At 44.5% G+C, this 15275-nt stretch overlaps 1 protein-coding gene and 1 long non-coding RNA gene across 9 annotated transcripts in view; one reads left to right on the top strand and one right to left on the bottom strand.

Annotated features, from left to right (window-relative positions):
* The window catches only part of LOC115179728 (nck-associated protein 5-like), a 166449-nt gene that overhangs the window by 143502 nt on the left and 7672 nt on the right, over positions 1 to 15275 (bottom strand). For 6 of the 8 annotated variants that reach the window (XM_029741423.1, XM_029741428.1, XM_029741422.1 and 3 more), the window contains exons 1-2: positions 11134 to 11320; positions 3394 to 3502 (exon numbers count right to left, since the gene is read on the bottom strand). In XM_029741423.1, the coding sequence (XP_029597283.1) occupies positions 3394 to 3502; positions 11134 to 11204 (180 nt within the window). In that variant the 5' untranslated portion in view covers positions 11205 to 11320. Of the gene's footprint in view, positions 1 to 3393; positions 3503 to 3785; positions 3963 to 11133; positions 11321 to 15275 lie in introns of those variants that run through there. The other 2 variants (XM_029741425.1, XM_029741424.1) reach the window with 2 other exon arrangements.
* LOC115179731 (uncharacterized) lies at positions 1672 to 4991 on the top strand. The gene is made up of 3 exons (XR_003872988.1): positions 1672 to 1752; positions 3957 to 4086; positions 4381 to 4991. It is a non-coding gene; the product is annotated as an uncharacterized LOC115179731 (long non-coding RNA).

Below are 15275 nucleotides of genomic sequence, written 5' to 3' on the forward strand. Positions count from 1 at the left end.
GGTAATGCTTTAAGGGTATACATATCTCAATCAACAGTGGGAAAAACAAGAAGTGCATCAATGGAACTTCTAACTAAATATCATTTCACCAAATGTAAACCTTTAGACGTGTTATTATCTTAACAAAACCTTATTGGTAACAGCAAAAATACCAATGGCAAACATGTTAACAAACATTGTCAAAATACTTTGCATATCCCAACAAAGGGACCCGACAAAGAGAATGCTTTCAAATCTACTGGCGGACAATGTGTTGAACAATTACACAAAATGCCTGTATTCATAGATACCCATTGTCTAACCAGTGACCAGATACAGGTACATTCTGATTCGAGCTGGAAACTGGAACAAGAATGCTGGGCCTGTCGCCAGACGGAATGTCAGAAATGGCCTTTCTTGTTTTCGCAGATGCCTGGGAAAATAAATGTATCGGGAAGCTCATATCCTCTCAGGAAAGGGAGTGTTTACAGGCTTTAGTGAGTTTCTCTGCCAGGGCCACGAGGGCTCTGGGACCCTAGCTGGGATCCTCCACATCCCTCCTCACCAGGGCAGGCCAGAGCCAGACATGTCCCATCATAGTGCCACATCCCCTGGGTAACGACTCAGCTCGCTGGCCCCATTCCGCCACTAGCTCCACGCTAGCCCTCTACTAATGCTACAGGGCTCCTTCTGCTCCTCTCCTAGGGCAACAGAACAACATTCTGCCCCTATATACTCCAGCTGGTATAAGAACTGTCGGTAACACTTTCTATGTCACCAATATCTTTAATGCATTACAAACCCTCACAATGAGTCATAATGCAGCGTCAATTTTGAGATGTACACACATAATAACTCATAATGCTCTACAGACAACATATGTTCGTGTTACGGAAATGTCTGGGAACTAGCACGGTAGATGACGCGATTGTGCCTATAAGTCTACAAGTCTAATAGTCATAATATGATTCATGTGTCCACTATAAAACAACCGCATCTAGCTCAAGCTGTCCCTTGAGAGAGAAAGAGACAGCGCATGCATGACTAAATGAACAGACAAATATTGTTGAATGGTACAGCGTATGGTTAATATGGCCCCAGTATCAGCCTAAGACAGTGAACCAGGCCAACACGTGTCTAATGAAAGCAATAAACACCATATCAGCAAATCTTCAAACGGTAATTGCACCGCCTGTTATCACATAGGGTGTCATAAACAAGGCGCAATAATCAGGCACGTGATGTCCCTCTGAAGTGCTTTGAGGGTATGATCATATCATGGCGAAGGAAAAAGCGAACCCCTTTTCAGTATAATTTCATGACCACCATTTATTCAACCTCTTAGATGTGAGAGACTTTTTGATTTCATTCTCTTATGAAAATGACTTAAACTCTATCATTTCTGCGTCACATATTTCTGATACACATAAACCTCGTTCCCACTAGAGAGGACGTCCAATCAAAAATGCATATTTTGACCAATGGGTAAAATATGTGAATTGCGTAGATACTCCTCTGGGAAAACCAATGGGCCAACCCTCATGTCTCTATCGTAATCCGATCAAAGGTTATTGGGGTTTTTACCCTTGTAGGATGGCCAAGATTAAAGGTAAATAAATAAATGGAGGCCAGAGAATAAAAGTGCAGAAAAAATCTGCAAAATAGCAGTACGTCAGCTAGGCTGGACACTGTGAGAACTAAGGCAAACTGACAGGCTCACCGTTGAACTCTCATCTTTCTTCTTGAATCCGAAGGACATAAAACAATATAGAGGTAAGATAGATATCAATTTTGAGACATGACATGTAGTATTTTCATATTTTAGTATATGGCATTTCATATTAATGGGAAATTCCTGTTCTTTTTTTGAAGATTTCTCCGAAAAACAAGCGTATCTCTGTGAAAATGTCAACAGAGCACTGAGCATACCGCAAGCTTTTTTTTATCTTCAACGCCTTTTACATTTAATTCAGCTCGTGTCATGAACCAACTCCGCACAATACCACCACAACATGTTGCTGTGAGTAGCGACACCGCTCTGACAACAGAGTTCGTCGCTTATTGTCGGATGTATCCGACATTTTGGATAAAATGTTCATACAGTAAAGAAAGACCTGACTGAATGATTCAGAACATGAAGAATATTGTGGTCCAATGTATTTTATAACATAAGGAAGTGAAATTTCATAACCAACTCTGGGCAGAGTGGGTGGACACCCTAGACTAGGGCTAAACCAAGCCAAGTTAAGGCAGGTTGTACTGTGCTGGCCTGGTTAAACATCCACCATAGTTGCTGGAACCATGCTGGAAAGAACAATGTGAAAACAAAAAGAAGGCCTTAATCGAGACCGACCACCACAGACAGACGTGCTTGTGCTTGACATTCCAAAGGAGCACTTAATACCGGGTTCACCTTGAGTTAACCCTGACAAAAACAAGTTTCCACTCTCCAGTCTTGTGTGTCGCTCTAGACACCGGGGGACAGATAAGCCTGTCAATCACATCGACACAAACACAGCCAGAGGAGGCTGCTTTTTCTCAAACCGTCTGAGTGTGTTTAGTGTACCAGATCTTGGTTCAAAGCCAAATAGTAGCTGTTTTGTTTTAAATACTTTAGCTCCACTTGATTGAGTTAACCTCAATGGAACCAATGGAGTAGTCCTAAAAGTGAAACTGCAAATCCCGCCCATCTGGCACTCTGAACGCAGGTCTGGTTTGTACTTTTCTCTGACCTGTGTGAGCTGTAGTGAAGGAGAGAGAAAGAGACAGGTACACAGTGGCACAGAGAGAGACGGAGACACAGAGAGAAATGGAGACACAAAGAGAGATGGAGATAGAGAGAGACCGAGACAGAGGGAGACAGAGACACAGAGGGAGACAGAGACACAAAGGGACATAGCGAGAAAGAGACACAGAGAGAGAGAGACAGACAGAGAGAGACAGAGACCTGTACCCCCGCACATTGACTCGGAATTGGTACCCCCTGTATATAGCCTCATTATTGTTATTTTATTGTGTTATAAATATTCCCTATATGTATATTATTTCATTTTTAATTTTTACTTTTGTTTATTTAGTAAATATTTCTATTTAGTAAAACTCTATTTCATGAACTGCATTGTTGGTTAAGGCCTTGTAAGTAAGCATTTCACAGTAAGGTCCACATCTGTTGTATTCGGCGCATGTGACAAATAACATTTGATTTGATTTGATTTGATTTGATACAGAGGGAGCCAGAGAGAGAGAGAGCGAGACAAAGAGAGAGAGAGACAGAGAGAGCAAGACACAGAGAGAGAGAAAATTAGACAGACACAGAGAGAGACAGAGACACAGAGCTAGACAGAGACACAGAGAGAGACAGAGACACAGAGAGAGACAGAGACAGAGAGAGAGGAGCATTCCCCTTTAGCTTACCACCAAGCTGCTGTCCAGCGACAGTCTCTTCAGTTGCTCCCTCCTCTCCAGGTGTCTGTTCATGGTCCTCCTCTTCCGCTGCAGCCCGCCGCCACGGCCCAGGGAGCCACTGTGGGAGGGGAGGGGTGGGGAGAAGAGGGGAGAAGCCAAAGATCACTCTTTTGTACAGGAGAGACACTACCCTTGGTCCTCCCAGTAGGCTGCTGGGTACATCAGTAGTGAGGCTGCAGTACGTTAGTAGAGCTCAGAGTCCATGTTATATTTTGCGTCTTTGAAGCTGAGAAGGCGGCACCGCCACGCTCCCCCTCTCTCTCCTTCTCTCTCTACCTCACCCTTTCTATCTCTCCCTCCTCTTTCCTGGCTTCCCGCCCTATCTCTCTATTTTTCCTTACCGCTTCTCTCGCTCTGTTATTGTTGTGCTGCCCGCCTGCTCGCCCTGCTAACCTGATAGCAACCGGAAGTGTTGGAGAGAGGGAGGGGGAGAGCCTCACTCTGCTGATCATCCCTGAGTTGATATGTTTTCTTCCCCCCTCCCTCCCTTCTCCTACTCCATGTTTTCATAGGCTTCTCCAAACAGAGCTGGGAACCAGCGCGACCGGGCCAATGGAGGCTAAGGGAGAAGATAAACACTTCACTTCACGCATACTACTCCTCTACAAAGAGCTCTGTGCCTCCGCTCAGCCCTGCCACAGAGTAAGCACAGAACCTCCTCAGTAAAGCGCCCGGGTCAAAGGTCGAATAGTGACCGCCAAGGGTCAGGGACCTTCTGTCATGACAACTGTATAGTATGTAATGTATGGATTCTCTGTGTGTGTGTGTGTGTGTGTAATTATGGTATGTTACGTATTCTATGAGTCACTTCAAAAGAGAAAATCTCTCTTTTGATTCAACAGCAAATTACACTTGAGTCTGTGTAAATAGCTTTGGGTACTGACTACAATTCATCTCTTTTAATGCTGAATTATTCCATGTTTACTTGCCTTGCAGACTGTCTTCTAACCACATCCCCCTGGTCCCAAGGCCCTCTGTCTCTGGCTTGTCTGTTCCACCCTGTCTGAGACTTCAATGGCTTGACCACACCTGTCAGTCAGTATGCTACGGACATCAAAATGCTACGCTACATCCACTGTCAATCTCTCACATCCAAAAGTTACATCTAAACGTGGAAGGAAGGGGCTTGATCAACGCCAGGACAGGACGTCATGCAGGCTTACTCTGGTTGTGCCACCACCACAGACGGTTCCTGTTCTTCTTCATCTCTCCCTGATGACCCTACATTCAGTCGTTTTGACGTCAATCAAACCTGGGTTCAAATACTATTTGAAATCCTTTCAAATACTTTAGCTGGATTCCATTGAGCTTTCCTGGAGCAACGGAACCAATAGAATTGTCACAAAACTACAAAACCTGCCCCATCTGGCAGGCTAAAACAAATGCCCAAAGTAGCTGAAATTATTCAAATAGTATTTGAACCCAGGTTTGATTCCGATGTGTGCCAGGACATTACGTTCAGCTGTAATTCTCATTCCATGTTAAGATTACATTTCAGTTAGTGCCTTCTCTCTAAAGATTAGACTGGATGTAAAGCCCCCACGCTTCCTGCGGACGCCCAGATAGGGATTGTGGGTAATCGAGAGCAAATGATTCAAATGGATTAACGTTTGAACTTGACTGCCCTGACTTGAAAAACATAATAGATTAACCAGTCAAATGCAATGACACCGTTTCGCTTGAAGGTAGGGGAGGGGAGTCAGGAAAATAGAACCAGAGAATACATTTACGCTGAGCAGTGAGAGCCTCTAATGCAGCTTATGCCCAGTCTTCATTGAAATGAATGAGGGCATTTCACGCTCTGCAAAAGTTACTCTGCTAGTGTAGCAGGTCCGTAAGGTTGTATAGAAACAGGTGGTCGGTAGGAGGTTGTAAAGCTTTTGGAGTCAGATATGAGAATGGGGAAAGGTAGGGAAACGTGATAACGTACAATGACAAAACTAATGGTTGAATAAAGCAAATGACTCTCAATCTTGGATAAACAGCTTCTGACATGGTCAAGTTCAGAGAAACATGTGCAACTGGCCAAAAGCCAAGGAGAGAAAATGCACGAGGCAGAACGTATGTTTGTAGACCAGTGTTCTACATCCCCGGCCGAACACTGAAAATACTACAATAACATGTGTCTATGTAAATGTGTCACGTGATATTTTACAAAGACTTCAGATTCAAAGGTCCGTGGTAACGTCAATGAAAAGGCCAAGCGGTTGGAAATGTCCCCAATGGAGCTCAGGGATATTATTTCATACAATTACAATGCCAAGGGTCGTGGGTTCGATTCCCGCTAGGGCCACCCATATGTAATAGGTATGCATGCAAGACTGTAAGTTGCTTTGGATAGAAGGGTCTGCTAAATGGAATTTATTATTATTATATTATAATCGTATATGTAACAGAGGTGGTTCAGCGAACATACACTTGTGTGATGAGTAACCTTTTTGGTGTGATTAGCACATTTGGGATAGTCCTGAAGAATTGGTTATAGACTTCAGCTCAGAGGGATAACACAGTCCTGAGACCAAGGTTTGATACCCAGTCTATCCCATATGCTGTAGAAGCTGATGGAGTCTCACCAGTCTGTTTATTGGTCAAGGGAACTCAGCAGCATAAATAGGCCATAGAATACTAGGAACAGATTACGCCTGTGATGATCTCTGGCCCAGGCTATCATCCTGAAATATAATCCCACAGGGACCTCCCTATCCTCATCTCCCTATCTCCTCACACACAACAGCCCCTCCTTTCTCCAAATGATTTACACCAAACCTAATTACCACTATGTAAAACCAGTCTTCTGTTGGGGGCGGCACAGTGACAACAAAGAGAGACACGTCTATGGCCATATTACACGCTCGTCCCAGCCAGTAAGACAGTAAGTCAGCCAGCCAGCAAGTCAGCCGGGTGGAATGGATGCAATCAAAAGTCCATGGACAATCCTGACATCTGGGAGTCTTTGTGTACACCCCTAATTAGATGCCAGGGTAGAGGTGGAGGCGGCTCTGAGGGTTACGGAGGGGGAAACCACTCTTTTTAACATCTGCTGAGGGAGAAACTAGGGAGGGGGGTGCATTTGGGGTTGCACAGGGGTGGACTAGAAGAGGTGAGAGGGAGGGAGGGCTGGCTGGCTGAGGATAATGAGAAAAGAAAATAGCATTATGATCACTTATATACAATTGTAATAAGGTATACATCACTTAAATTATATATGCACTGTGATAGGTTATTGCACTGATCCATCAACAGATGTAGGATCCACCCTCCCAAGTGGCGCAGTGGTCTAAGGCCCTGCATCGCAGTGCTAGCTGTGCCACCAGAGATTCTGTGTTCGAGCCCAGGCTCTGTCGCAGCCGGCACGACTGGGAGGCCCATGGGGCGGTGCGCAATTGGCCCAGCGTCGTCTGGGTTAGGGAGGGTTTGGCCGGCAGGGATATCCTTGTCTCATTGTGCACTAGCAACTCCTGTGGTGGGCTGGGCGCAGTGCATGCTGACCAGATCGCCAGGTGTACGGTGTTTCCTCTGATGGCTGGCTTCCGGGTTGGAAGAAGCAGTGCGGCTTGGTTGGGTAAGAAGGCCAGCATCCCAGGGTCGCCTCTGCACTGTTGACGTTGAGACGGGTGTTTCGCAGGTACTATTTAATGAAGCTGCCAATTGAGGACTTGTGAGGCGTCTGTTTCTCAAACTAGATACTAATGTACTTGTCCTCTTGTGCACAGGGGGCCTCCCACTCCTCTTTCTAATCTGGTTAGAGCCAGTTTGCGCTGTTCTTTGAAGGGAGTAGTACACAGAGTTGTACGAGATCTTCAGTTTCTTTGCCAATTTCTTGCATGGAATAGCCTTCATTTCTCAGAACAAGAATAGACTGACGAGTTTCAGAAGAAAGTTCTTTGTTTCTGGCCATTTTGAGCCTGATGACTCACAAGTGTGTGTCAGAGACAGTGCTGCCCTTTGTACCCATATAGTTAAACATTCACCCACTCTTATTCCCATTTCTCCACTAAGCAAAGAACCATACACCAATAAGAGCGCTTTATAGAGGGATCGATCAAACAGAGATATCAATTGGTTGTTGTCGTTTGAACTTTAAACCCCAAACTATTTCTATTGGAGGAACAAACGTTTTGGCTACAAATGATTGCACCCACAATCACCATTACATTTTACAATTTCCTCTGAGCTGAATACAAGTGAACGTCTGAAAGATGTTTGGTGTTGTGTGTTGCCAGTTGAACATTATTGGTCAAAACACATCACGAAACAGAATGACCGACTCGGTCGGCAAACACCATCTGGTCTCTCAGTGCCATGTAAATTCTCAGAGAGAATGCTTCCAGACATGCGTTCTGTTGCATGAGTTTTCAATTAGCACTTTCATCTATCACATAATGCAATGAAAACAAGAGGAAAATGGACTCTCAAGTCGAAAGAAAAACCCAATTGGCGAGGTAGTGGGTGTGTCCCAAATAGCACTATATAGGGAATATGGTGCCATTTTGGACGCAGCCTGGATCAATACCCCCCCCCCCCCCCCCCCCCCAAAAAAAAGAACAATGAGCTTGCCAGGAAGTGTCAGTCAGCCTGGGATGGATAGCGATGGTTGACATTGATTGGAGCACCGGCCCTTGCCCCGGGACCCTATTTATATTGTGTGTGTGTGTTTGAATGGAGGAGGGCTATAAAGGAAAGGGGGTCAGGCTGGAACCCGGAACCACCCCCCAGCCAAGGCCTCGTTTTGTGAATGATTCATCCAGATTGCTCAGGCAGGGTGCAGAATGAATGGGGAGGATAATTATACATTGGAGATTTGAGAGAGAGGAGTCTAGGCTACCTCCTAATTCCCAGATAGCTATTACTTTTCAATCATTGAGAGGTGGGGGGTAAGCATGATGTGAATGTGAGGGTATAGAAAGAGAGAGATTGCTTTGGCAATGTTAACATATATTTCCCATGCCAATAAAGCCCTTAAATTGAAATTGAATTGAGAGAGAAACAGAGAGACACAGAGCGAGAGACACACTGAGAGAGAGAGAGAGAGAGAGAGCAAGCGAGAGGGAGGGAGCGAGTGGGAGAGAGAGAGAGAGCGAGAGAGCGGGAGGTAGGGAGAGCAAGAGGGAGGGAAGGAGAGAGAGAGAGAGAAAGAGAGCGAGGTCCATCTGTGTGGCAGGCTAGCAGCACAGATGGCGTATGATGATCAGTCCCCTATGTCCTCAACCTCCTGTCTCTTTAGCTTGGGTAGTGCACTACTACTGACCAGGGGCTTTGGTCAAAAGTAGTACACTACCTGAGGAATAGGGTGCCATTTGGGACAAGGTCTGAGACAGACAGACAGACAGACAGACAGACAGACAGACAGACAGACAGACAGACAGACAGACAGACAGACAGACAGACAGACAGACAGACAGACAGACAGACAGACAGACAGACAGACATCATGGTATTAGAGATAAGTACAAAAAGTTAAATTAACTCCAAGATTAAACACTTATGAAATTTTAGTTTGATAAAAGATGCACGTCATTGCTCTCTACAAAATCTGCCAACCACTAGCTTCCAAGGGCCCTGGTCAAAAGTACTGTTGTGCACTATCCTGTAAATGGAATAGGGTGTGATTTTGGACACTCACAATGTGTTTACTCCCTGCTGCTGCCCTTCTGTATCACCGTACTGCTTTAACGTGCTGTTGTGGGGGTGAAGCTTTAACTGGGTTATAGCTACTGCCTTTCTCAGCAAGGTGTTAAATGGTAAAGGTCAAAAGGTACAAGCGCTTTGAAATTGTCTACAGGCTGATATGTGTAACAAATTGGCAAAGGATGTATGTGAGACCTTTGAATGTGCATGCGTGTGTGTGTGTGTGTGTGTGTGTGTGTGTGTGTGTGTGTGTGTGTGTGTTAGTGTCCACAAGGCCAGGAGGATTGGATATGGAAAAACAAACAGAGCTAGGCCAGGGCCAATGAGACAGCTGAGGGTGACAGACAGCAGTTACAGAGAGCTGAGTGAGGAACAACAGGTTGTATACAAAGCAGAGCTCCCTATAGGGTCTAGTTAACACATAGGGAGTGTAGGGGGGAATTAACTGGAGAAGACAGGAAGTGTCATCAAACAACTTGTCACGTGATTAAGGTGTTCCACAGTGTTGATTTATACACACCCACACATTCTGTAAATACATATGCTATACACACACACACACACACACACACACACACACACACACACACACACACAGCTGTGTGAGATACAGGATGGGTGTGAGGCATTTAGCAAATCATGTGCTACGTGTGAGCTCACTCCTAAGAGATGAACAGACAGACATTTGTTACATTCCGACCTGCATTCTATCGAGTGTGTTTTTATTACTACCCTCGCCCCGACGCCCTTTCTAACACTTCGTAAGTCGGCTCAAAATGTTACATCTAACGTAGCTAACCCTACTTGTAGGGAGGAAGAATTGTTCATGTTGTGTTGCCTTTCAACAGGTTGAATATGGGAGTGTTGCTGTGCTGTAGATGTCTCAGCCAGAGACACACACATGTGACACATCTCAAATGAAATGTGCTTTGCTCTGTTAAGAAAAAGCCTGGGAGCATCTGGCAAAATGAATTGACATTTTTTTTGCTCTGCGCTCATGTCACGTGCAATAAAACATTAACCGCAAATACTGCATTAAACGTGACACAGGGACACAATCTACTGTAACTACACTGATAGAAACTTAATTGAATTCTAATGAATATCCTTCATTTCTGCGACAATGACACAATACTTCAAACTCATTGCCTGTCTATGAAAGAAAACGTGTTATGTCACTGCGCCACTGCACACAAGTTCATTAGGGTTGCTTAGGTTTAAACTTTTTATCAAAACAATGAGCATAATGTCATCATGTAGCTCATCAGGGATTCACTGCTGAAGAAACACATTTCCCTCCACCGATCGCACCCCAAACACAGGCCCTTAGGAAGACCTTATTACATCCTGAAACAAATCAGATGGGTTTCCTGCCTTAGGGCCAGCGCTGGGTTCAAATAGTGCTCGAAATCATTTCAAATGCTTTAGCCGGTGCTTGATGAGATTTCCTGATGCAATAGAACCAACAGAAAAGTCCCACCCACCACCTGGCACTCCAGGCAAATGCTCCAAGTGTTTGAACAATTTGAATAGGATTTGAACCCAGGTCTGCTTGGGACATTCAATCACAATGTCCAGCATGTGTAGCCTAGCCCTAGCTGCCCTGCTGACAGGAACACGACTGGGCTGCGGTCTGTCTCTCTCGTCACGGCAGCTGGTTAGGAAAAGAAACAGAAAAACACTCAAGTCCAAAGGGACACTGCATGTATCTCACCAAGCTGAGAGAGAAACAGGAATCTTCCAAGCCTTGTCTAAATGAATACATAAGTTATGTCTGCTGGGTATGTGTGTAAGCAGTTTGATCCTGACCAGTTTGCATCTCTCTCTCGCTCTCGAAAGGTAGTGAGCACGCAGACAGGTACACATTTGACAGTTGAGAAACAGCCTTGTGTTTTAATGGAATTGACTGTCCATATTCTTACTGAATCTCACTTCAAAGCAAATGCAAATTATCGCCCTGAGACAACTCTTAGAAAGCAAGTTTGAACCCAACCAATTACCCATGGCCCTGTGTGTCCGCGTCAATGTGTGTCAGAATACGAGCACGCATCTATAACTTACATCTTGCCTGGCAAATCCTCTGCTTCACTCAACAGGTTGGCAGCAGCCTCTGATAAGTCTGCATCAGACATTGTAACATGGAATTCCCTTTGGAAGTGGCTGAAAACATGCTCCTTGTGTAAATTCCCAGTGAGGAGTAGTAGTAGCAGGGGAGGCACTGAGCTAACACACACTCACTCTAGCTTGCCAGACTGGTGCTCTGCAAACACCCTGCTACTTGTAACGAGGGAGGAGGGGGAGGGAGGAGGGGGAGGGAGGAGGGGGCGGTGTGGGTGAGAAGAAGTTCCACATTACATCATGTGCAGCTGTTGACAGGCCAGTGTTTATTAACTAACTGTCAAGAGCCATGGGATCTGTTGCTGCAGGAGTCACACCCCGGCTTGCCACACACACACACGCACGCACGCAAACACACACACACACGCACGCACGCACGCACGAGACCACACGAGCGTACCAGTGGAGGCTGCTGAGGGGAGGACGGCTCATAATAATGTCTGGAACGGAGCAAATGAAACGGCATCAAACACCTGGAAACCATGTGTTTGATGTATTTGATACCATTCTGCTCCAGCCAATACCACGAGCCCGTCCTCCCCAGTTAAGGTGCCACCAACCTCCTGTGTCGCACACACACATACGAACGTGCACACACACTTGCATGCAGACAGGCAAGCACATGCATGCATGTAGGTGGGCCTACACACACATACAGTAGCAGACACTAACTCACATACAACATGCTAATGGAACATAACGTAACAACTTCACAAGCCTTCTGACGGACGGTGATTACACGGCGACAGAATGATGCTGACACTATGACTGATCACTTTCAAATATTTATTGCAAAGTTAAAGAAATCACGCAACTCAAATCAAATTTCATGTCACATTCTTCGCAAACAACAGTTGTAGACTAACAGAGAAATGCTTACTTAACTCTATGCACAAGGACTACTTTTAACAATTTCCACAGAAAATTGTATGTATATTTTGGTAACAGAATAACGGTAAAATCTCCATCTGTTTTTTTTTACGTGAGGCAGTTTTTCAAAAACGTTTGAATATCTACTCCAAATGAAGATTTTGGTTATTGACAGTAAGTGAAGCGGATTAATACTCGGTAACAGAATGATGGTAACAGATTGACATCATGGGTCCCTGATCTGTACTATACAGAAATGCATGATTATGAACGTCATCCTCTTCATGGTGATGTACCCTGAATAGACACAAAGGTAGAACCAGTGATATGATGCTCTGCATGTTTGGGTATTATTCTACACACTGGCTATTATTCTAATGAGCTCCGCCCCCAAACATGACCAAATTCATCTGTACCAATCACAGATGCCTGTGTTTCACAAGTTTGGACATCACAGTACAGCACAGTTGAGTATAGTATAGTACAGTAGAGCATAGTTCAGTACAGTACAGTGCCTAGTTAAATACAAAATGTTTTAACAATACAGTAAATTCATGTTCTCTACTCTAGTGTGCTCTACTGTACAGTACTAAACTCTACTGTACTGTGTTGTACTGACCTCTACTCTACTTTACTTTGACCACCACGCGACAGAAAGAGAAAGAAAACAGTTATGAGCTGAACACAACAGTATGCCAGTGGAAGAGAGGACAGTAGCAGGTGACCCGACAGTGGTTCGTGACTACTATCAATTCCCATGGTAGCCAATTGAGTTGCAGTCATTCTGTTACCGATTTTTTTTGTCATCTTGTTACTGATTTGGTAACAGAATTAAGCATTTTAACCAATTTAATAAATCATTGCAAAGGGGATTTTCAGGTGAACAAAAGAGAAGAGCAGTCGCAGATACAGTCAACCATAAATCATTTCAGGTTAAATTACAAGTTGCAACAGGGAGACACCTCCAGCACACAAGCAGAGAAAATGTCTCTGCTACACACACACGCAGACATACACGAGAGCCAAAGTGCTGGAGTACTGAGCCAAAACAACAAAAACGGTGTTCCTGCGCAAATACTTTTTTGGACCTCACTGTATATGTTAATCAGACTGTACCAAATGTTCTGTAAACACCAGCCTGAGAGGCTGTGAGGAAGACAACATCAGCGGCTACAGAATCACACCCTTTCACAGATAAACGATCAGTCTACCGCCAGTCTGACGTCAATCCCCACCAACAGATATCAGTTTAATACGTAAAATACAGCATCAAGCCTAGCAATCATCAACCCGTGACACAAATGAGTGTCACAAATACAACACTTAAAATCAGGTGCATTACAGACAGGGAAAACATATAAATATGTCTTGTGTTCATTGTGTTAATTACTCCTAACGGAATGTGAACTTTATTCGTCTTAAATATTCCCCATTACGATCATAAACCAAATTGCTATCAGTAAAAACACTATAACTAATTGGTAGGTCTACCTTTACTTGTTAATTCTGTGAGCTTTCATTATCTGCCGTCCTCATGAGGGAGAGAAATTGGAAAATGTCTTCAAGATACAGTGCCTTCGGAAAGTACTCAGACCCCTTGACTTTTTCCAAATTTTGTTACGTTACAGCCTTATTCTAAAATTTCCTCAGCAATCTACACACAATACCCTATAATAAAAAAGCCAAAACAGGTTTTTGGACATTTTTGCAAATGTATTAAAAATAAAAATCTACATAAGTATTCAGACCCTTTGCTATGAGACTTGAAATTGAGCTCAGGTGCATCCTGTTTCCATTGATCATCCTTGAGATGTTTCTACAACTTGATTGGAGTCCACCTGTGATAAATTAAATTGATTGGACTTGATTTGGAAAGGCACACACCTGTCTATATAATCTCCCACAGTTGACGGTGCATGTCAGAGCAAAATACAAGCCATGAGGTCGAAGGAATTGTCCGTAGAGCTCAGAGACAGGATTGTGTCGAGGCACAGATCTGGGGAATGGTACCAAACATTTCTGCAGCATTGATGGTCTCTAATAACACAGTGGCCTCTATCATTCTTAAATGGAAAAAGTTTGGAACCACCAAGACTCTTCCTAGAGCTGGCTGCCCAGCCAAACTGAATAATCGGGTGAGAAGGGCCTTCTGGAAGGTTCTCCCATCTCCACAGAACCTAGAACCCGATGGTCACTCTGACAAAGCTCCAGAGTTCCTCTGTGGAGATGGGAGAACCTTCCAGAAGGACAACCATCTCTGCAGCACTGCACCAATCAGGCCTTTATGGTAGAGTGGCCAGACAGAAGCCACTTCTCAGTAAAAGGCACATGACAGCCCGCTCAGAGTTTGCCAAAAGGCACCTAAAGACTCCGAGACCACGAAATTGAACTCTTTGGCCTGAATGCCAAGCGTCACATCTGGAGGATACCTGGCACCATCCCTATGGTGAAGCCTGGTGGTGGCAGCTTCATGCTTTGGGGATGTTTTTCAGAGACGGAGACTGGGAGACTAGTCAGGATCAAGGGAAAGATGAACGGAGCAAAATACAGAGAGATCCTTGATGAAAACCTGCTCCAGAGCGGTCAGGGCCTCAGACTGGGGCGAAGGTTCACCTTCCAACAGGACAACGGCCCTCAGCACACAGCCAGGACAAGGCAGGAGTGGCTTCGGGACAAGTCTCTGAATGTCCTTGAGTGGCCCAGCCAGAGCCCAGACTTAAACCCAATCGAACATCTCTGGCGAGACCTGAAATAGCTGTGCAGCAACTCCCTAGCCAACCTGACAGAGTTTGAGAGGATCTGCAGAGAAGAATGGGAAAAACTCCCCAAATAAAGATGTGCCAAGCATGTAGTGTCATACCCAAGAAGACTCGATGCTGTAATCGCTGCCAAAGGTGCTTCAACAAAGTACTGAGTAAAGGGTCTGAATACTTATGTAAATGTGATATTTCAGTTTTTTATAAATTAGCAAAAATGTATAAACCTGTTTTTGCTTAGTCCTTATGGGATATTGTGTGTAGATTGTAGAGGGGAAAACATTTTTTAAACGTTAGAATAAGGCTGGGAAAACGTTTTTTAAACATTAGAATAAGGCTGTAACCTAACAATTGTGGAAAAAGTCAAGGGATCTGAATACTTCCCGAAAGCACTATAAGTGGGTTTTCGGTAACAGAATGACAAGACACTAGGCAATATTTCTTAAACTTACAGAAGGC

This window comes from Salmo trutta, chromosome 39 (genome assembly GCF_901001165.1).
Source record: "Salmo trutta chromosome 39, fSalTru1.1, whole genome shotgun sequence".
Lineage (NCBI taxonomy): Eukaryota > Metazoa > Chordata > Actinopteri > Salmoniformes > Salmonidae > Salmo > Salmo trutta.